Here is a 21,767-nt window from a genome sequence, read left to right as displayed (position 1 = left end):
TGAGTGAGTTATAACGGTCAATAGTAGCAGAAATGAACATAAACAGCATGTTTAAAGTCCAGCTCACCTCCTGTTCTGTTTATGCATCGTTTGTATTGATGGACTATTTTTGTGTATGTGATGGAGCAAATAGTCTGTGGCTGCAGTACCAGGATCCCCCAATAGGGGCAGATGGTGCTTGATTATTTTAACGTCTCCCAATCCATGAATTATCCATGATCAGGATGTGATCCAGCACTGAACACACTGTGGGTGCTGGGTGAGAGTATAGAATGTGTAACAAAATTTTACCTTGTAGTTTGGTTGTGAACATCTCACTGATTTTCATTTACACTAAGGGCTATTTACACGTCTATGGCAGTGTAAACTAGTTACACCCATTTTAAAGCCCCTTTATAGCATCACAGCCATGTAAAAGATTCTTAAGATATGTCAAAGCAGCAAAGAATCCTGTGGCACCTTATAGACTAACAGACGTTTTGCAGCATGAGCTTTCGTGGGTGAATGCCCACTTCGTCGGTGTGCCACAGGATTCTTTGCTGCTTTTACAGAACCAGACTAACACGGCTACCTTTCTGATACTTAAGATATGTCAACACTAGAGACCTTCCAGAGGCACAGCTGCACCACTGTAAGGTGTCCTCTGTAACCGCCCTATACTAATGGGGGAGAGCTCGCCAGTCGGCATGATTAAACCACCCTGAATGAGCAGCAGTAGCTATGTTGGTGGGAGAGGGTCAAAAGTTTTACCAACAAAAGTGCTAGTGTAGACATAGCCTTAGTGTAAGTGAAAATCAGGACCCTGAATAGTTGTCATTGGATGGTACAATTAGTCACCTTCATCAGATGGTATTGTTTGCTTCCTCATTGGAAGATAAAAGCTTTACAAACAAGTGTCTCACAGTTTGCAAGGAATCCATGGGCAGTCATATTGTTTGTCTACTTTGTGAATAGTAAAAAAAAGGCTTTTCTTAATGGTCGCAAGATCTCTTATGTGGGAAAGCTCTTGGATGTTTATTCACACACAAATTCAGGATGGTTTTGTTTTCTGCAAATGCTTTTTCAGATAAAAACTTACTCTGATGTTTATGAATAAAAGCAGTTGCAATTGCCAAACAAATCAGCAGGTTTTTTGTTATTGTTTGTTTAAAGCAAGAAGATGAACAATAAATGCTTAGTGGTTTTTGCCTACCTCTAGCGTGTGTGTGTGAGAGAGAGAGCATATGTTAACAACCAGGGCTTTGTGAGTTCTGTGCTTAATCTAAATGAGAGTAATACATATAGTCTTTCCTTTTAGGCCCTCATCCTGTAAGCTGGTCTGCTCAAGTGAACCTCTGTAGCCATTTAAATGAAGGGGCCTGTGTGCGGGCTAAAGGACTACACATGCAAAGTAGCTTGCAAGATCAGGGCAGTGGATAAGGTTATCTAACTTAGTGGGGCCTCTGCTGAGCAACGGTTGCAGGTCTGGGCTCCTATCTTAGACAGTAAGAGTTGGCAATTTATTGCAATCCCATAATTTCTGCAGAGTGGTACTGAGTGAATGCCCACAATTGTTTTATTGGCATGTGCTGACTCAGTGGAGCAAGGTTGCATAGATTCTGTTTTTCAGGAAGTTGCGGGGAGGGAAGGAATTGTTGTTGCTCTGCATCAGTCAGTGGCTGTCTTAATTAAATAAGGAAGATGATCTTCATTTTTAAATGTAAATGTCAATTCCACTTAAAGACAATTAAAAAATCACTGCAAAATAATGCAAGGAGAGCAGCGTCGGATGCTTGAATTAGCATATTTATTTATTTAATTTTAAACAAAGTGGGAAGTTTCCTCTTTGGTTTTCCGTGTCTCCGCTAACAACTAGGTCGGTTAATAAATAAACTGAAGAAGAAAAACCCCTCTATGTAAATTTAAAGAAACATTTAGAAAGAATCTTATTTAAAAAACAGGAGAACTAATTCTCCAAAGTTTTACCTAATACACTGACCAACTTTAATCCTTAAACTGGGACAATTGAGAGTTACTTGCATTGTATGGCAGGCCACTCTGATTTTTTTTTTTCAAGTGCCTCTCTAAAGCTTGCAGTGCGGGCATCTGTTCCAAGAGTTGCTGTGTTTTCTACCCCTAAAAATAAATGAAATAATCTGACAGTTGTCTGCTTCAAGATTTACCAGCACCCTTAGGTTCATAGTAGATTAATTTGAAATCGGTGCAGAGGTTTTAAAATCTACACAGTATTGTGATAATCCATGTTTAAACACCGTACAGTGGGATCTGGCTACCTTAAATTACAAAAGGTCTGAACCAAAGGTGTGGATCAGAATTTTGTAACTCTGTAAGAAGCAGAATCCAAATGCTAGATCTGAACATACCTGAATTTACAGGTTTGAAATTCAAACCCTAATTTTGCTGATGTTTCAAGGTGTTGGGATGCAGCTGGCAGCAGCCAATCATGGGCACTGAACTGAAATATGAACCTGAGTCTAGATTTTGTTTTCAGCCCTATTTCTCCTTCCAATGGGATGGGTAAGAAGACATTAAATTTTACAGCAGCTGTGAAAAGCAGAATGAAGTATTTGCAAAACACAGCAAGCTGATGTCTTGCAAATATATGAAGTTCTTTGGCCTTCATAGCTCAACCAGTGGTTTGTTGTTTTCATGCTAATACAAATTCTTGTATTAATAAGAGCACGGCCTTGGGTTTCTTCATCCGTATGGGAAAAAGTTACTTGTCTGGTGGTAAACAAAGAACAGAAGAATTGATTCACTGTCTTCAATTTTAAAAAGATGGTATGAAGCAATAGTGGAGCAATTTTAATTGTAACTATGTAACACTTGCGATCAGTAAGATCATTTGTGTTCTGTTTTTAGGAATTGGGGAACTAAAGAGTACATAGAGCATTAGAAATGCAAAACATGACCGCATGTTCTCAGGATTTTGTCAGTGTTACATGAAAGAGCGCTTGTGCTGGGATGCTCAACTCTGAGGGTATTCTCTGTTTAGTGTGTATTTACAGAGATGTATGAATATTTGATTAATGAGTCATGGTCTCTGGAGAAATTTAATAACTGTACTGCTGTACAAAGCCAGCTCCTTAACTGTTAACACAGCTGCCAATAGTGTCATTGACACTGAAGCCCTTTCTGCATCTAATATATTCTGTGGAGTAAATTCCTTCATTACAAGGGGATCTGTGGGACACATTATTCAGTTATCTGTTTTGAACCGTTACAAGCTCAATTTACAGATCCTGATTTGTAAAGATTTTTCCAGTGGAAACAAGCAGTGACACATGAGCTGTAAAACAGCAGTTTCATGTGGTTATGTTTTTACAAAAGTTAGTTGGAAGGTCAGATTTACAAAGTGTTGTTTTAAAAACTTCTCTATATATGATGATGAGGTCTGGGTACAAAGTATTATTACCTGCAACATTAATACAAAGTTTATATACTATAAAAGCATGTGCAACATAAGAATAAATGACGTGTGTGTGTGTGTGTGTGTGTGTGTGTGTAAATATCTGTATTTGTACAATCCAATAAATAAAAATTGAAGTTAGCAATACTTTAAAAAAAAAATGGAACTAGTGCATCCCAGATTGATCCTAGTAATCCTTACTCACCTGAGCAATGAATTCAGTGAGACAACTCTGGTGAAAAAAGACTCTTTTGATACTATTTTCAGAGTGAGGTGCTAGTTGCCTTTTTTTAAATATGTCAGGATAGAGTCATTATTAAATTTTTGTTCAATACTTTTCCAAAAATAATTTACTGTAATTTTACCATTGTCTCCATTTTTATTTCTAATATCTGTGAAGACATCAGTTCTTACTTACAAAGTTAGGTGGATATTTTAGTGGTGTTACTTCAGTTAAACTACTTTAAATAATAGAGGAAAATGTCAAAAAAAGATAAATTTAGTGCCGAGGCTTTCACTGGAAGCTTTAACTGCAGGTTAGAATTATACATGCTATGCAGAATTTCCTGCAACACTTCTCCTTAGGGCCACAATGCATTACAGCAGACGTATAATGAAGCTGCTATAAAATCTCTGGTAATTAAGGGGGATTTGACAGTAATTGCAACAGTGAATCAACTTAATTATTACCTGCTTCAAAGAGAGCTAACCTGATGTTATAATCTAACCTTTTCTACTTTTAAAATGAGAGATTAAACAAGTATATGTAGCATTTAAGAATTAAATCTGTTGAGATAGAATTCTATTAATATACTTTATTATATTATATATACTATATTATACAGTATGTACTATATATAAAGTTCTTCTCCTTTAGTTGCTGTGTACATATAATATGAGTAAAAAGCAGCTGACGGAGAAGAACTATCATCCAATGATTTAGAAACACACGGCGTGTGTTCGTTCATATAATAAGCGGAACCTTAGCCCATGTCTCTGATGGCAACCCTCTTCTTGACTGTTAACAGCATAGGACCCATATAAAGACCTTTGTTATAAAATGCTACAACACACGCAAGGGTAGTTCCCTGAAGAGCCTTGTAAAGGATACATGGTGAAGGTACTGTATTTGTGGACTGAATTTTAAGCAAACTGTGCTGAAATATATTTCAGATGTACTGTAAAACCACAAAAGCAAGGGGATGCTGGCTTGAGAATGTCACAGCACTCTTGTTTACACTCCAGTTGTGGCATTCACAATGCTGTGAGATTCTATGTAGCTTTTACAAATGTATAAAAGTGTACACAGAGTAGTTAACTTTCCTTTGGTCAAAATTGGTCAGATCCTTTTGGTTCACTTCCTCTAGGGCACCTGGCATTGGCCACTGTCAGCAGACAAGATGCTGGTCTGGATGGACCTTTGGTCTGACCCAGTATGGCCGTTCTTATGTAATGTGTAATCTCGCCACGTACTGGGAGGGAAGACTGTTGACATAGGAACATAGTTAAACTTCATCAGTATTTTATCCAATTCTAGTATGACATTGTCAGCAAATAACAAACAACAAAACAGTGTGGTTTAGAGCTCTTTGGGCTGTGGAGCAGACAGGTTCCAGCCTCAAGGAGCTTCTAGTCGTCTTACCTTCATAAGCTCTCCTCATAAACATCAAGGGAAGAGTAGATCCTATGATGACACTATGATCTCACTGATGTGCACTAAAGGATGGGTTAGTGACTAAACATCAGGGGCTTGATCTAACTCCTTTCAATATCAATGGACTCTGAGACGAGTTGGGTTGGGTCCCAGGTTTGCATATCTTGAAGCATATGTTAACTCTCTGGAGGACAAGTTCAAATCCTGGCTGGTCAACCCACCTTTCCATCCTTCAGAGGTAGAAATACTGAGTTTCACGTGGTTAACCAAGTGTGGGTCTTTTGGAATAGACAATCAAAAAATGGAGACCTTTTCTTCATAGATTTTAAAGATCCCATAGGATCTCACATAAGACTAACAGGTTGCCTAGGGGATATTAACCAAAATTTTCTTCCCTGCCTCTTTTGCAGGGTGCTGCCCTAGCTGATTTCTATCCTTCGCAGAGGGGTGAGAGCATTTCATCAGTGCTCTATGTACATCTAGTATGTGAAGCATCTCAGAGGATGAGGGGCACAATATGAAATCAAATAGTATTCTCCAAAAGCAACAGAGAACTGGGCACAATTATGATGAGGATGATGAATCTTTTCCATAGCACTATCCACACCAGGATCACCAGCCACAGAAACTAACAAATTTAGCCTCACAACACCCCTGTGAAGTAGGAATTTTACAGATGGAGAAACTGAGGCACGGAGATGCTATGACTTAAAAACCATGTGTTCTTGGAATCATACAACTACTCTGTTATTGTTTACATGTGCTTGTTAGGTTGTGGAAAGATCGTCAAAGAGATTTTTGTTTGTTTTCTGGTGCCATAAAATCCTGCCACTTACAATGTTAGTTTTTCCACTGTAGCCTTCAGTTTCTAGCTTGACCATTTCAAATGGCCAGTTTCTAAAAACGTTCCCAACCCATGTAGCAGTTCCATGGTTTGTGCGAAAACAATAGTTTTTCATGCACATAAAAGGAACTTAAATTAACTGCATGGCACTAAAAGGGCAAGTCTGTGATATTGCCATTCTAAAACAACCATCTCCGGGACTTGTGGTATTAGCAGAATGCAGTAGTTAAATCTGTATCCTTCAAATAAGACTTAAAGCACATACAATAGAAATAACTGCAATAGCTTCTTTCGGTTTTGTTGTTTCAAAATTCTAGTGTTGTTGCTGCCCGATGACTGGCAATTAAAAAAAAAAAATCTGCTAGGCTCTGCCTTCTGTTTAAGAATGGAATAACATCTTAACTGTCGCTCTGGAACTCTGTCTAGTCCCCATAGCTACAAAATTGCTAGGGCCTGCAGGCTACAGGATAAGTTCCTGTGGCAAAATAGAAACAGTAGCATAGCCCAAGCTGTAAAAACTACCTTCAGTAGAGAGAACTGAGCCACGGTCCCTATGGTGTCTGCTGTTCATATCTTATACTGAGACTTCCCTGTTATGCGATCAGGCAGTTCCCAGTCTGGAGAATCCCTTTACCATGCCTGTAAATCAAGAAAGAGTAAGGGAACTTGTTCAAGCTCACCCCGCAAGGATGACTATGCTGTGGCATAATATACTCAAATAAAGCACCTTCTGTTCTACCACCTATCAAAACGGCCTTGTTTATTTTACTTTTATAAAATCTTCATGGCCACCACCAAGTGACGGGGCATGTCACAATATTAAAAAGAAGTGCCTGGGTGGCTCAATGGTGCTGGTACTACTTATTAACTGCCATCATGTGTCGTAGATAGTGAAATGCCTGGCTAAACAATTGGGCCTTTCACCCTGTCCTGAAAGGTAGCAGTCCCCAGGCTCTGGGAGCTCATCAGAGGAAGTGAATTCCAAAAGCAAGGACCCCCTGCTGAGAACACTCTGCTGAAGAGACCCAGAAAGGTTTATCCCAGAAACTGACCGTACATGTGCCCCAGTTTTTAACAACATGCAAAAAGGGGTCATCTCTTAGATTACAAGGGACCAGACTGCCCAAGAGACTGGGGAGAAATCTCAGTGACCACAGCCCCTCCAAAGTGTAGTCATAAGATAGGTAGAGACCTGCATCTTCAGCAGTCATAACTCCTATGAGATTCACTCTAGCCTGTAACTTGATAACACGCAATGGAAACTTTAGAACATTTCCTAGAATTCGCTTGTGCATATAGGGTGTCCCAGATTTTATAGGGACAGTCCCGATTTTTGGGTCTTTTTCTTATATAGGTTCCTATTATCCCCCACCCCCCTCCTGATTTTTCACACTTCCTGTCTGGTCACCCTATGTGCATAGCAAAAGCTAAATACGTGATCAGATGCCTTTGGTCTCTAGTGGCATCAGTGGCTTCCTACTCATATATTCATGGGGGGGAAGTGGCAGACTTTTTAAATAACAAATTTTCACTGGTGCCTTTTGCTATTTTTACAATGCATTTTAACATAAATGAGAGATTAACATAGGAAAAAGTACTTCAGGTGCATGCTCAGTAACTATTTTTTCATAACACTTTAATGGATTCAGGGTTGAGCACTACTAAAATCTGGATTTATTAGAAACGCTCCGTGCATTTCAATGGAGTTTTTCTCATGAATCTGGATATTTTACATTATTTCAATAGAGCTGACTCTCTAATTCATTAGAAATGTTCCAATATAACCAATGGATCATTTCTAATTATTCTGGTTTTACAGCAAATCCAAGGGTCAGCTGTACTGAAAACAATGGTACTAACCTCTAGGTTTATTAGAAAAATGCTTGTCTCAATGGAGCATTTCTAATCAATTGGATAAATAGGAATCCTGCACCCAAATAAATCCCCTTTATTGGTGAAACAGACCCATGGATTTGTTGTTACTGCCATTCTTTAAAAAAATACAGTAGGACTTTTTTTGGGTGGGTGCAGTAGGGCTTATTTGTACTTTCTACTGAAATTCCCTCTCTGTTGTACTCACTTCTGTGAGGTAGAGGAGTATTCTTCATTTCGTAGAAGAAACCAAAGCACAGAGAAGTTCTGTGAGTTGCTCAGGGCTGGGATTAGAACGTGTGAGTTCTTGACTTTTTAATCATGTACATGGTTGGAGCACACCTGTCTCTGCCCACTTCCCTAGATGCTGCGGTGGGAGCATCATCACTGGTCATCCCAGTCCAGCCTGCAGCTATTGCGCTAGATCAGACCCTTGGGAACCTGCACGTCCTTCATCTTTCCCCCCCATTTCTCCCCCACTGAAAAATTCTATTGAAATGCATGGACTGTCCATCATGTCCGATCAATGGGAAGATGCAAGGGGCAGTCTAAGACACTACTCTTCAGTGGGACAACCAATAGACTTGTTCCCCTGAACTGTGGCCCCACCTTTGTAGTGGGACTTGGGGTGGTAATTGCAACTGCCTGGGCTGGAGAGGGGGAGACCCCAACTTCCTTTGGGATCTCCCCATGACCTTCCTCTCTGGACAATCGTTCCCCTGTATTCAGGAGGGTCTATCTCTAAGGAAAGAGAACTCAAACCCCAGCTAACCGAGCAAAGGGCACACGTGTGTGTGTGTGTGTGTGGACACTGCTGATGCCATCCCAGAAGAGCCATGATGGGGTATTGGAGTGAAAGAACACACACCTCCTTCTCCTCCCCCACCATCCCAAACAGCATCCTTTCCTGGGAAGCTCTGATATATTATGTGACTCCAGGAGCAGGGATCCTAGTCATGGGCCTAGAAAGCCTATATAGTAATCCAGCCATAGAGGTAAAATGGTATGTGTTTTGGGATGGGGCTTCTGCAAAATGCTGCTAGGTAGGTTGAGCCTACTAAGATTTGTGAATGACAGGAAAAAAAAGTGAGACAATTTTAATTATTTCAGGTTTGTTTATCTAATAATTTTTAGTTGAACTGATCCTATACAGACACACATGTTTTACTAAGATTCCACTGAGGTAAAACAAGCACTGGTAATGAATCCAGATTCCTTGTTCTCTGTGTGAATTACAAACCAGTCTAGTCCCAGACTGAGCAATATTTTAGCTCTCCTTGTCACACTCTAGGAAATTCACTGAGCAGCTCATCTGTGGTAGTGACAAACCTACAAAAATGGACACTCCTCTTTAAAAAAGATTAGCGCAACTTAGTTGTCTCTTTTTAGGAAGCTAGATGATTTTACCTGGCTGTGAAAGTTGAGAAATCCAGGCTAGAGGCAAAAGAAAAAGATTCTGCCCCAAAGTTGCTAAAATGTTGTGCCTCTGCCTAATGCTTGAATATATGATCAGTGTATTCCCTGAATGTGGGAAGACGTTGACCCGGCCTATGATGGTTACTGAGAGTCCAGCATAAAGACTGAGTATGAATGAGACCACCTTTGATTTCCTTGTTTCTTGGCACTTTTGCTCCCATAACAGAAGTTTATGCTTCCAGTTCAGTTGTCCTCTAAGTGATAAGGCCTTTACTGAAGAATGTAGATCCTGGTGGGAATATACGTGGTCAGGGGGATTATAGCAAAGATAGCAATGTGATTTCAAGTCTTTTCCTGCCCTAGAGGCGTTCGCAAAATCACCAACAGGCAACCTCCCCCTACCCACTCAAATGAGATACAGCAGTTTATCATGTCAAACCTCACTGCTGAGCGCAGTGTCTAGGGCCTCTGGCTGTCAGAGGCAGGATTTCATCTTGGAGTCCCTAAGGCCAAATAGAAAGCCTCAAATATTCATTTATGTTTCTTATTGCCTGGCCAAACCTGTGTGTGCTTAAAAAAGTTTAAAAAGCTGACCCATGTATTAATGGGGCTCAGAAAAATACCCAACAAGTAAAAATGTTAAATATATGTTTTAAACAAAAATGCATTTTACTCTCTCCTTCTTTTGCATTAGTTGCCTATATGATATGCTTCCTATTGTGGTACTAGTTCTTGAAATGAATCTCTCTTATTGAAACCTTGGAAGCAATCCAATTTGAGATAAATACTAAAATATTGTTGGACAATCTGGTTCATAGACAGAACTACATAGAGGTGTGTGTGTCTATAATGAAGTATGTGTGTGTATAAATATATATTATATACACTGTCCGTATACAAAGCTTGTGTGTGTATATATGTATATTCAAGTTATATGCATTTAAATATTTGTGTGTGTATATAATATATACACACACACATATATATCTGTGTTCAAAATGATGCATAGATGTACATATATTTGAGTTGTATATGTGTTTATATATTTATAGACTTGGAAGGATTAGATTTTTATTTGGTAAATGTTGGAAAACATCAATTTCACCGTACACCCACAAACCAACAGAAAAAATTTCATATCAATATAATAATAGAAATTTACAGATAGGCAAAGTAAGAAAAATGCTGCTTGACAACTTATTAGAGTTTGATTTAAGGATATTAACTTTGTGGACATAACATGTCAAAATATACAATTTGTGTTATACAGCTTTAACTTTTTGAAGTTCAGCATCTAATGTTATTAAATAATTGTCTGACCTCTCCATTGTGTGACACCCCCCCCATAATTCTCCACAACTTTGAAAATTTAGATTGATAAGAATAGGAAAAAAAAAAGCTTAAAACCCATAATTCTGTGCAACTGTGAAAATTTAAATAGATAAAAATAGAAAAAACACTTAAAAATAAATATTGATATTATCCGTCAAAATTATAAAAACGTAAAAATTGTCTTCCAAGCGTATATATTTGTGTTTCTCTATTTTTATATACATTATATCTCTATGTACAACATGTGTATATACACATATTTGAGTTATATTTGTGTGTGTGTCATATAGAGTATGTCTGTAAAATATTTAGTATAGTGTGTGCGCATATGTGTATTCATGGTGTATGTAAATTTGTGTAAGGTTTTTGTGCAACCATAATTTAATCCTCTGTTCAAAGTTTATTTCAGCTCACAACATGAGCTCTTTGAAACAATGTTAATTGTTTCAGAACCAAAATCATTGATGATAACTCTTTTAGGAATTGTCATGTTGTCTATAAATATTTAGCAACTGGATTGCATTTGCCGGTGTAACCCTGTATTACAGATGAAAAGGTAGCATCTGCTGAAATTAAAAGTGGCCACATTTTCACTGTAGCTTAATTAAATGCCAAAATTTATCTACATTAACAACAAAGTGGTGAAATTTATTGATCAATTCACATGATATAAGTTGACAAATGGCCTGAGCAATTTCCATAATTTTCTACACGTGTTAAAATTTGTAATGAAAAAAGAATACTATATTAACATTAAATGTAAAATGAAAGGGATATTTTGTAATGGGAGCTAACGCCTGGGGCAGTGTACTTTGTTTTCCATGCCTTGTCCAGGCATAGGCTGCTTGAGCTGTGTACAGATGGGTCTCTGACAGTCCTACAGCTGTTCTCCTAATTGTCCATTAAGTGTTCTATTGATTCTCTGATTCAAAGTACATGTCTTTCAGCTCAAGCTATCCTGTGAAGTGGCAGGCACATTCCTTGCAGAATGACAGAGCTGCTTGAAACCTAAAAATGTGGGCTGCCAGTTTCAATTGAGGATCCTGCTTTCAAAGGAAAAGGCTTGGTTAAAGGAGCTTTGTAATAGCTGGTTAGGCTTTAGTTTCTAAACTTTTAGCATCAATCAGTTAAAGCAGCAGCAACATGAAGAGTTTTAATTCCTTGTTAAACATGTACAGATTGCACCTGGCTGATAAAGGGCTGTGAGTATATCAGTGCTTGCTAACAAGTGATTAGGCTTGTTTAGCTGTATGCAGATTTTTTTTCCAGACCCCTGACATGCGCAAAGATGTTCTCTTCTCATTTGACTTGCAAGTTCACTTTTTGCATTTTTTTTAAAGCAAGATCATCTGCAATTCCAGATTATGCCAGTCAGAACCCTGTTTAAAATCATCTTCCTTTAATCTGAAAAGTGAAAGATAAGATGCATATCTGTTCCAAGGACCATAAATCTTCAAAGAAACAAATAGCCATAGATAAAACTGTAAAAGTTATTTAGTTCTCCACTGAAAGAGGTTTATTAATCTAAAATTTCCAGTCCATTGTGTCATGATTTGGTTATCACACTGTATCTCATTTCTTGCAATTGTATCTCAAGCAAAGAGATGATAGCCCCATAGCTTAAACTTTTATCAATTGCATTCAGATATATCTCCATCTCTAAGCAGATAAATAAATAAATAAATTGCAACATAAAAAATACCTTCCTAAACACAGAGATTTGGATTGTGCAATGTACAGATTTTTATCTAGAATTTTTTTACCCATATTTGTATATATTGATTTTGTAATTAAATACGTTTAAATTTCCGCTTAATTTAAATTTGTTTTTTTAAATATAATTTTCCATACAGAATAAGCAAACAACAAGGAAATGTATATGAACTCCGTTGTGACTTACTACATAGAAACTATCTGTTAGTTGTGCAAAAAGTGAGCTTTTTCTCTATAATTGAAATTACAAAATGGCCCTGTATATTTTTCTATATATATATATATAATTGAAATGAGACATGAAACTTTTTCAGATAAAACTTATAAGGAGAGTTGTTTCTGTTCAAGAAGATTTTTATCCTTTATAGTTTAAAAAAAAATAAAAAAAAATAAAACCACTCTGCTGTGAATGTTTAAGATATGCTTATTCTTTAATCATCCCCTTTATATTATTCCCCATTTTAGTTTTGCATTGTACCTAGCAAAATTCACAATCATGCAAGATAACACATTACTTTGACCCATCTATCAAATTATTCAGAGCCTTTTAATTTAAACCAGAATCTTGCTCCTTGAATTACATTACATAGTTGTTGTTTTTTTTCTTACCTTGGCCCAGTTGTCTTTGGGATGTCAAATTTACAAGCAACAACGTGTGGTTCTAAGAAGCAAATGAACTAGCCAAAAATGCAAATGAAATTTCTGCCTATGATTCACAGGCAAAAAAAGATGCATTTGAGATTTTATAACCAGAGTCTCTCCCTATCCCATAAAAAGGAATATGTGTCAAATTAAAGAAGTCATCTAGGAGGTTGTAGAATATGTAGTAAGGAACGTATTCTCAATTTAGGGATGTAAATTTCTACCTCCATGCATGGGGCTGATACACCAAATTCCCTGTGCATCAAGAGGACAATAAACTACTTCGTTGTTTTCACTGTCAAACAGATTGAATAAAAAAAGTCTCCTTAATGTAATAATAAACTGTATATTGATACCTGCAAAACATTTTGTGAATCTACTTAGATTCCAGCACTTTCAATTACGCTGTTAGCCAGTTTTTTAAAAAGATTTTTAGAAGCTTTCAACTGTAGACTTCTGTCTTGTTGAATGAACTTCAGCTACAGTAAATTTTAAGTAAATTTGTGATGACTGAGCAATATACATTGGCTGAGCTAGAATCCAATAACCCACAGGACAAATTAATTTTCAACAAAAAGGGCAGAAACCTCAAGTGCCATGAGTATATGGAATCTCAGTCTATCTCTCTGGAGCCATTTTTGCAAATCACTACAGCTATTCATAATCTAAATCAGTCTCCTTTAGCAGCAGAAAGATCTTTTTTCATGACAAAACAGAAGATGACATTCATTAGTGCCTAACTTGCATAAGCTACCTTAAATTTATTGGTGCTCTTATACTTATCGGGATAAGAATTCCTTTGTCTACAGCTATTGGAAAATTCCGGATGTACTACTAAAAAATATAAATTGTCACTTTTATCAGAACTTTTGGCAGTTTACTTTATTTTAGAAGTAAAACTGGTGGTTAAGGTTTTAAGACTTCCAATGGGCGTTGTTTCAATCATGGTTAATATGCACCCAGGATAGCAATACCAGTGTAAGCGAGTGGCTGTACAAAAATCCACACTTCTTAGAGAATTGCTGCTGCTTAGAGCAAGAGGTGTAAACTCCGCGCTACATGGTGTATAAATACAATTTAGGGCATTACAAACGAACCCTAAAATTTATGGGTGGATTCATGACCGAGGGCCAAATCCTGAGCTGGTGTAGATCAGTGTATCTGCACTGACTTGTAGTGGTATTATCTGGAGAAATGGTGTATCACAGTGCTTCTATTTTGAACTGCTCCCTATGCCGGAGATCTTCTAGTGTACTCCTATCCCCTTTCCACTATCCCACATCCTGCAGAAGCCATAGAGCTTGGTTGCGTGAAAATGTATTTTTAGGACAGTGTTAAGGAGTCAAAGTGTAAATAAATGTGCTGCAGATGCCTGGTGGTTTCTGTCCTCCCAGTTTATACTCTTCATTCCCTCTCCTGGGTGTAGGGCTCTTCTCAACTTTCCAAATCTCTTTGCAGTACGTGTCTGTCCTCTTGGATATTTGCAGTGCCTCCAGTTTTGGTGCCATCCACAAATTTGAGCACTGGTGGATTGGGCTACAACTAGCAGAAAGTATATCTGCTTAAAGAAGGACACATGCTTCACCATTGTAACACAAGTCCAAGGGTTTTGCAGACCAGTAGATGTCCATGGACCACAATTTGAGAACAACTTCTCTATCAGAGCCTTTAAGAAATGAAAAATATATTGAGATCTGTTAGGATGCACATTTCTGATGTAGAGTCAGGGAAGCAATTTCTGCCTGCAGTTCGGCTTATCCACCTCCCATTGCCAATGGCATCTGCCTGTGCATATTAGAGTGTGTGCAACATTGGACAATGATGTTTGTTGTCCTATTGTTCTTTAAAAGCTGACAATGTGACTGATGCTTAAAAGACATGAAATAAATCCACCAGTGGATTCGGGGACTAAAACCACTTTAATGGCTAGGGGAGAATTATCCTTAAAGTCTTGTTCATAAAACATGGACAGCAAGGGCAGAATACTTAGATTAAGTGCATTAGGGCAGGGACCATTTTATTGTTATGAATACAGTGGGTCCATGGCTCCTAGGTAAGGTGACCAGATGTCCAGATAAAATCGGGACTGTCCCAATATTTAGGTGTTTTTCCCGATATTTCATGGCAGCATTCCACTTTCTTTTTTCTCCGCCGGCACCACTTCTGCTTTTTTTTTTTTTTGCTCCACCAGCAAACCCCCCCTCCCCATGTGTCCCAACGTTTTCTTCCTCTCATCTGGTCACCCTACTCCTAGGTGCTACCACCATGCAAATTAATAATAATAATTAATAATATATTTCCTGCTTATACACTGTTAGTTTTAGGACATGCTCTTTAGTATTGTCTCTCTTGTGAACCCTACTCTCTTTAAATGTTCTGCTAGTACCTAGAGGCAAGAGTAAATTCTTTAGGCCATCCTTAGAAAATCATGGTAACTCGTCCATCAGGATTCAGTGGTAGCTGTGTTAGTCTTCATCCATCAGGAATCAACTTTGCATCTTCCTCAAGACTAGAAAGGAGGCCCAAATTTTAAAGAGAGGGCAAGCCCCAGACCCCGCTCCCCAGAAGGAGCTTGAGGGCCAGATTTAAATGGCTGGCGGGCCGGATACGGAGGGGAGGCGCAGCACCTATTGTGTAATCTAGAAGAGTCCTTTTCCCCTCTCATTCCACCCCCCCCACACACACACACCCAAAAGAGGACTGTTCTAGTGGAACAAATTTGAAAAAGGCTTCTCCTTTTTCATCCTTTATTGAAATCATAACCCTTTGTTTCTGACCTACTGATTTGTTACCAGGGAAATTCATAGGGCTATTGCAGATTCATCATTTTGACTCCTCTGTTCTCTCTATATATCTAAGTAAATGGGTCTAAAATTTAATTACAAGAAACATATCAATGACATGAGAACTCACTTTCTGATCTCAAATCCACATGATTTATAAAAGCGGGGTAAGAATGAAACATCCTCATCTTGGTACAGATTTTCAAAGTTACAATAGGTGCATTCTCTTGCACATCTATGTTTGCATGCAAATACCGTGGCTGCAAATCAGACCTTTTCCCCCACAGACATGGTTGGGTTTTCACACTCAGCTGATCCAAAAACCTAATGTGCCCATGTACGCTGGGTATTTGTTTCCCTAAATTAGACATGCAATTGTATGTGAATGCCTGACTTTGAAAATCTGGCTTTTTATGGACTTTATTGGCCTCCCTGGCATGTAGTCATATTGATGTGAATCCACGTTTTGGATCCATCACAGCATATCCAAGACCTATATGTGTATTTTACTGTGCCCTAGTGCCCATTTTTTTAATACTAGGCATACAATATGTGTTAAATAACTCCAACATGATGGACTAATCAGCATTGTCCTTGCCGTGTTCCACAAAGGTATGGGAGGCACTTCACTTTTTATCAAGCACACATAGAACCTCTTCTTAACCACATTGCAAAACATTCCTTTTTCTCTATTGGTTTTCAGCCTTTTGCAAGGTCATTAATCTTCTAGTGATGGTCAAATCTCATAAGTGTCAGAGATTCAGATTGGCTAGTAAAGCACGAAAGTTTGGATGTTTAACCCAAATCTGAGAAGAACTATCTGAGCATTATAGGTCTGTAGAACCCAAGATTATCAGTACAAACACACCTTCTTCCATAGTCTTCCATCTTGTGTACTTCTGGTTCCAGATGGAACCAGGAAGTTCAGATGTAGGGGTGAAAATCAGATGCAGGGGTGAAGAACAGGATATGCTTGGAGGAGGTATAGTGGAATTCTTCTGCAGTTTACTGTTTCAGATTTGGACAAAAGCTCAGGTTAGTTTTTATTTTATTGTTTATCTCTACTAGAAAAATCAGGAGTTCTTGTTTTATCATCTGTGTTCTAATCCTGGCTTTGCGGCAGCCTCAGTGGATGACCTTGGGCAAGTTTTTCCCCTCTATAAAATGGCAATAGTAATATTTACTTCCTTTACAGAGATGTTGTGAGGCTTATGGCTTGTCTAGATAAACATTTAATTCACCACAAACTGGGGTTTTATACCCTCTACTAGCCTGCTGCAGACTAATTGTCCAGGTGGACTCTGTTGACTCTCATTAGCAGTTAGTTAATGTGCTTTGATCTAGTCCCATTTCAAAGAGGACTAGCTCAAAGTGCATTAATGAACTGTTAATGTGCTTCAGCAGGGTCCACATGGACAGTTAGTTGGTGGCAGGCTAGTGCAAGGTTGAGTCACACTGCACTAGCCCTGAACTAATTGTGCATGTTGACAAGCCCTTAATGTCTGTAAAATGCTCTGAGATCCTCAAAAGTGCTACAGTATTAATGTATAGAAAAGAAAAGCATCCTAGCACAAAAGATTGTGGAGAACAGGGACTACTAAAAATAGCCCCCCGTTTAGAAAGGTACAGTATGAAAAGTGTGCAGGGAGAATACTTAATGCACTATACCTGTTCCTAAAGCCATGGGTATTCCAGGTGGAACAGGCATTTAAGCCCTGTGTAAGTTTCCAATAGCCTCACTTGTATTTAACAGCACACCGAAATGACTCTTACCTGACCTGATGGATTTTCTCCAGGAAAGCAGTGAGAACAGCAGCAACTGGGGAGGAATCTCCCTCCCCACTTGGGAGGGCTAGGGCCTTGTGGGGAAATCCTGTTGGAAAGAGCCTTTTCCTTGCTCCTGGACCTCTTTAACATGTACGTCTCCGCTCTTTATGAAAGAGGATGATTTAAGAAGTATAAATGGATGCATTCTGGTGCATCATCAGAGCTCAGCTACGCTTCATGGTTCTCTTGCCCTAAGAACATGGGCTACACGCTTGATCAGCCAAGAGAAGCTGCTGCATCTCCACTGATATATAGTCCAAAAGGTGCAGTGCATAGCCACTGTAACAAGAAAAGGATCAGTTCGTGGGCCCAGGGTATTAACATGTTCCTCAAACCACCCTTCCAGGAAAGTTATGACACTAGAGTACTACGCAGGGGTTCTCAGGACAAATTTTTTGGTCGCCTCAGAGTGCGGCCACCAACTCTTGCTGGTGGCCTCTCTCCCACTTTCCCCCAAAATACTTAATTAGCTTTAGGAAAAACAAATAATTATGCACATGTACATGTCCAAATCACTGTAATTTATTTATTGCTAGCTAGTAAGTCTGTTGTAAAAAGTGATATTGTCAAGCATAAAAGTATCACTTTTCACAGAAGACTTACTCAGCCCCAGCAAGCCTGGGGACAAATTAATCCCTGGATGGGGGGGTCGGGGTAGGCAGTAGGGGCCAGGGGTGATGGAGTTGTGGGGGCCAGAGGAGCCAGTGTGGGGCCAGAGACTGAAGGCCCATGGGATGAAGATGGAGCCTGAAGCCGTGCGCCCAGAGCCTGGGGTTGGAGCCTGAAGCCCTGTGGCCAGAGATTGTCACCCCACCACCCCAGGGGTGAAGCCAAAGCCTGAGCCCCACCACCTCTGAGAAGGTGGGGAACTCGCCAGCTCCTCCAGCCTTGTGCCCCAGCTATCTCCAGATGGGGGCCAGGACCAACCCCTGCCTGCAGCCCCAGCAGACAACACCAAGCCAGTGCATCCAGGAGCAACAGGGAGGGGCCACTGCTTTGCCCCCTTTCCCTCAGTCACAGCCCAGGAGGCTGTGGCTGCAAGAAAAGCCACTGGTGTCTGCATTTGAGAGCAGATCAAACCACATCATCATGTTTGCTAATTATTGTTAGTTTTCAAATTGCAACACATTATGTCTCACATCAATTTCTCCTTTGATTTGAGGCTGATTGAGAGCAGAACAAAATGGCTCAATTATAAAGTTACCATATCTGGATCTCTCTCAAAATGAGCCCAACTTAATTTTAGCTCTGCATAATACTAAGGAAATCTCTGCTGTAATTTGGCAATCTTTTTAGGATGATCCTGAGGGTGTAGCATAAAATAAGAAGGCAATTCACTTACATCAGGCTTTTTGGTTTGCAGCTTAAGTTGATATATTTGAAATGAAGGCAAGGATTTGTTTAAACCTCTTCTGGAGTGAGACACCCATTTCCAGCGGCTGTGATATCTCAGCACGAAGCAGGGCGTGGGGAGAAGAGTAAGTGTAAGTAGACTGAGATGCTCCATGCAGGGATTGTTCAGATTCACCTGAGAATGGTGAAATCTCTTGACAATGGAAGTAAATAACTACATTAAAATGGTTTATCCTACCTCCCTAGCCCCCACCCCAAACATAATGATCTGAAAACTAATTAGTACCACTCCCAGCCCCACCGTGCTCTGGCATCTCCACGTTGACTTGTAGGGATGGGGACTGTAGCCTGCAAACCCCACTGAATCCTTGGAGCCATGGGTCAAAGAGAGGCCAGTCCTTGCTAGCACATCTCTGGAGATAGCCAGCCTCCTACCTCCTGGGTCAGAAGGATCCCACAATAGCTACAATTCCATTAGTTATTCTCCCTGCAGCTAGGCACTATTCCCTGTGCCCCAGGGTTTAGAAGGCTCTTGGGAGAGATGCAGCAGCAATGCCTAGACAGATTTCTGAAGGTGCTGATTCCAGTTCATTTCATATGTGGAAGTAGGAAGCCTGTAAGTGATGGAGGGATGCCATGAATGCCTGAGAACCCTGGCTTTCTGCTCCCACACGTACACCACACTATATAGCTGTTATAGTCAGACAACCACTCTCGCCCCATCCTGCACTCACTCCTCTCACTCTCTTTCCCAGACAGTTCAGGAAAGTGGATGGCTAAGAGCATTAGCAATGGGATACAAATCCTTTCACATCTAGATCACTTGTTTAAATTCGGTCATGGACCCACTTCTCCCATTGCAGGATGCAAGCAACTCCCATTGATTTTCAATGAGAGTTCCACTGACTTCAAAGAGAATGAATTACATAATACAATGGGAGACCGGGGACCAAGGTTGGTAGTGACCCACATTTGTTACCATGTGAGGGGTATTTGGTGGTCATACCCACTTTCCAGCAGACAAACCTCCACCAATGTCAGGACTAGCCCACCCACTCATTGTCAGTATCTGCCATTGATTGTCTGGCTCTGGAGACTGGGTTATCCTGTCAGCCCTTGAGGTGTTCTCATCAGGTCAAGGGTAAAGAAGCTTGTTTTATGGATCTCACATAAGAATAAGCTCAGGATAGCACTGCAAGATGACAGGCTCCACCCAACAGTAGTTGCTATAGGAATGTGTGAAAGAGATTTCCTTCTCCATGCCTACCAATGGGTCACTTTTCACAGAAAGAACGTTGTGTTAAAATTGACTTGGTTTTAGGGATTGCCTCATTTGAACTGGTTGCTCTATGCTGTCCTGATGGCCCAGTGATGGCATCAGACTGTGAAACTGGCTCTTGGACACTCTAATTGTGTTTGTTGTCTGCAGCAGCATTGCTGATCCCCTGCTCTCTGTGTACTGTTATGAGACTAGCCCATCAAAACTGACAATATAGTTTATTCTGCGGCACACTTATTCCCTCATTTGCTCCAATGCATTTGAAAATCCTTAAATATCAAGAAACATGGAATTAAAAAATAACAACCACCAAGTGAAAACAAAGCCACAACAACCAGGGGGCCAAATTCAACCCGAATGCAATTTCATCAGAATAGCACCAGAGATAGAATTTAACCCACAGCCTGTCTGAATCTTGTCAGTTGAAATAAAAGTGTAGCTATTGTAATAACAAATTCTGACTGTGTTACTTTCTCTAGATAAATGTAGAGGAAAATTTAAGGCATCAAGGGAAGGAGCTCAAAATCAGGTGATGCCCACATAATACACGCTGGGAGGGAATCCTGGCAAGAATTTGATTGTGTGTATCTGTGTGTGTATTACCTATAGGTATGTATATTAGAAATTCATAAGTCCAAGTCAAAACATCTAGAATGTTTCATTGGATGCAAAAAAATTCCTTGCAGCAAGATCAGTTTTTGCAATAAACGAAATAATCCCAACCCTTTAAGTAGGTGACCATAGTTAACATTCACATTTCCTTACACTTTGCAAGTGGTGAATGAGAGGTCTGATTAAACGTGATACAAAAAGAGCTTGCAAGTAGCACTGTTTACTAACATTTCAATTTCTATGCCTCATTTATTAGACTTAGAATAAAAAGGTTAGAGGGGTGTTTGGGATTGTCTTTAACCTTGATGATATTTCCACTGAAGCAGCATAATGGCTCTTAATTGCTTAAGTGAAGAGAACATGTTGACATGTCCTTCTTTGTGCTTAAAGCTCTGTGCCTAAACCATTATGCTAATTCAAGCATTATATACACCAAAGTATTTATGGGACTGACACAAGTGATGTTGCAGGTAAAGGGCTGTGAAATGGTCTGTAAACAGAGAGAATTGATTCCAGGCCCAAAGCAATGCTGTTAAAGTCACAGACATTGAACAGCCAGCCCTACAATTTCTATCCAGATTGTCAAACTGGGTCAGACAGTGTCAGCAGGGCTGCCATTATAGATCAGATGGGTGGTTTAATAATATGTAAACCAACCACATAAATGGAAATTAACGTGGAAGCATTGAGTACCTGATATTGGCCTTCTTTCTTTCTTTCTTTTTTGCACAGCCGTTTTGGTTACAGAATTCTGAGTTGCAACATTTGCTAAAACATTTAGGTGTAAAAAAGTAAATCAGCATTATGGATTGCAATTGTATTTCCCTAAGTCAAGAGAGCAGTACTGCAGCCTGACAAGATCACAGAAGAATATGTGTATCATTTAAATCTTTGTGCAATTATATAAAATAAAAAAATCCATAGATTTGACCCACTAGTCCTTCAGTATATTTAGTTTTATACATTATCTGCCTTTTAATACTAGGGAGTGAGGTTAATATGTAAAAGAGCACTGTTACTTTTAAAATAAA

The 21,767-nt window shown here is 39.4% G+C and overlaps 1 protein-coding gene across 8 annotated transcripts in view; it reads left to right on the top strand.

Annotated features, from left to right (window-relative positions):
* The window catches only part of ATG4C (autophagy related 4C cysteine peptidase), a 62,326-nt gene that overhangs the window by 35,705 nt on the left and 4,854 nt on the right, over window positions 1-21,767 (top strand). For 4 of the 8 annotated variants that reach the window (XR_005583545.1, XR_005583544.1, XR_005583543.1 and 1 more), the window contains exon 11: window positions 18,856-18,976. Coding sequence is in view for 2 of the 8 variants with exons in the window: in XM_039483933.1 (XP_039339867.1) it covers window positions 5,474-5,584 (111 nt within the window). In the remaining 6 variants the exon portion in view is untranslated. Of the gene's footprint in view, window positions 1-5,473; window positions 6,650-11,474; window positions 11,545-18,855; window positions 18,977-20,603; window positions 20,622-21,767 lie in introns of those variants that run through there. The other 4 variants (XR_005583548.1, XR_005583547.1, XM_039483934.1 and 1 more) reach the window with 4 other exon arrangements.

The sequence above is a fragment of the Mauremys reevesii genome, linkage group 8 (genome assembly GCF_016161935.1).
Source record: "Mauremys reevesii isolate NIE-2019 linkage group 8, ASM1616193v1, whole genome shotgun sequence".
NCBI lineage: Eukaryota > Metazoa > Chordata > Testudines > Geoemydidae > Mauremys > Mauremys reevesii.
The sequence above is the reverse complement of the archived record's forward strand: the minus strand, read 5'-3'. Positions and strand labels throughout refer to the sequence as shown.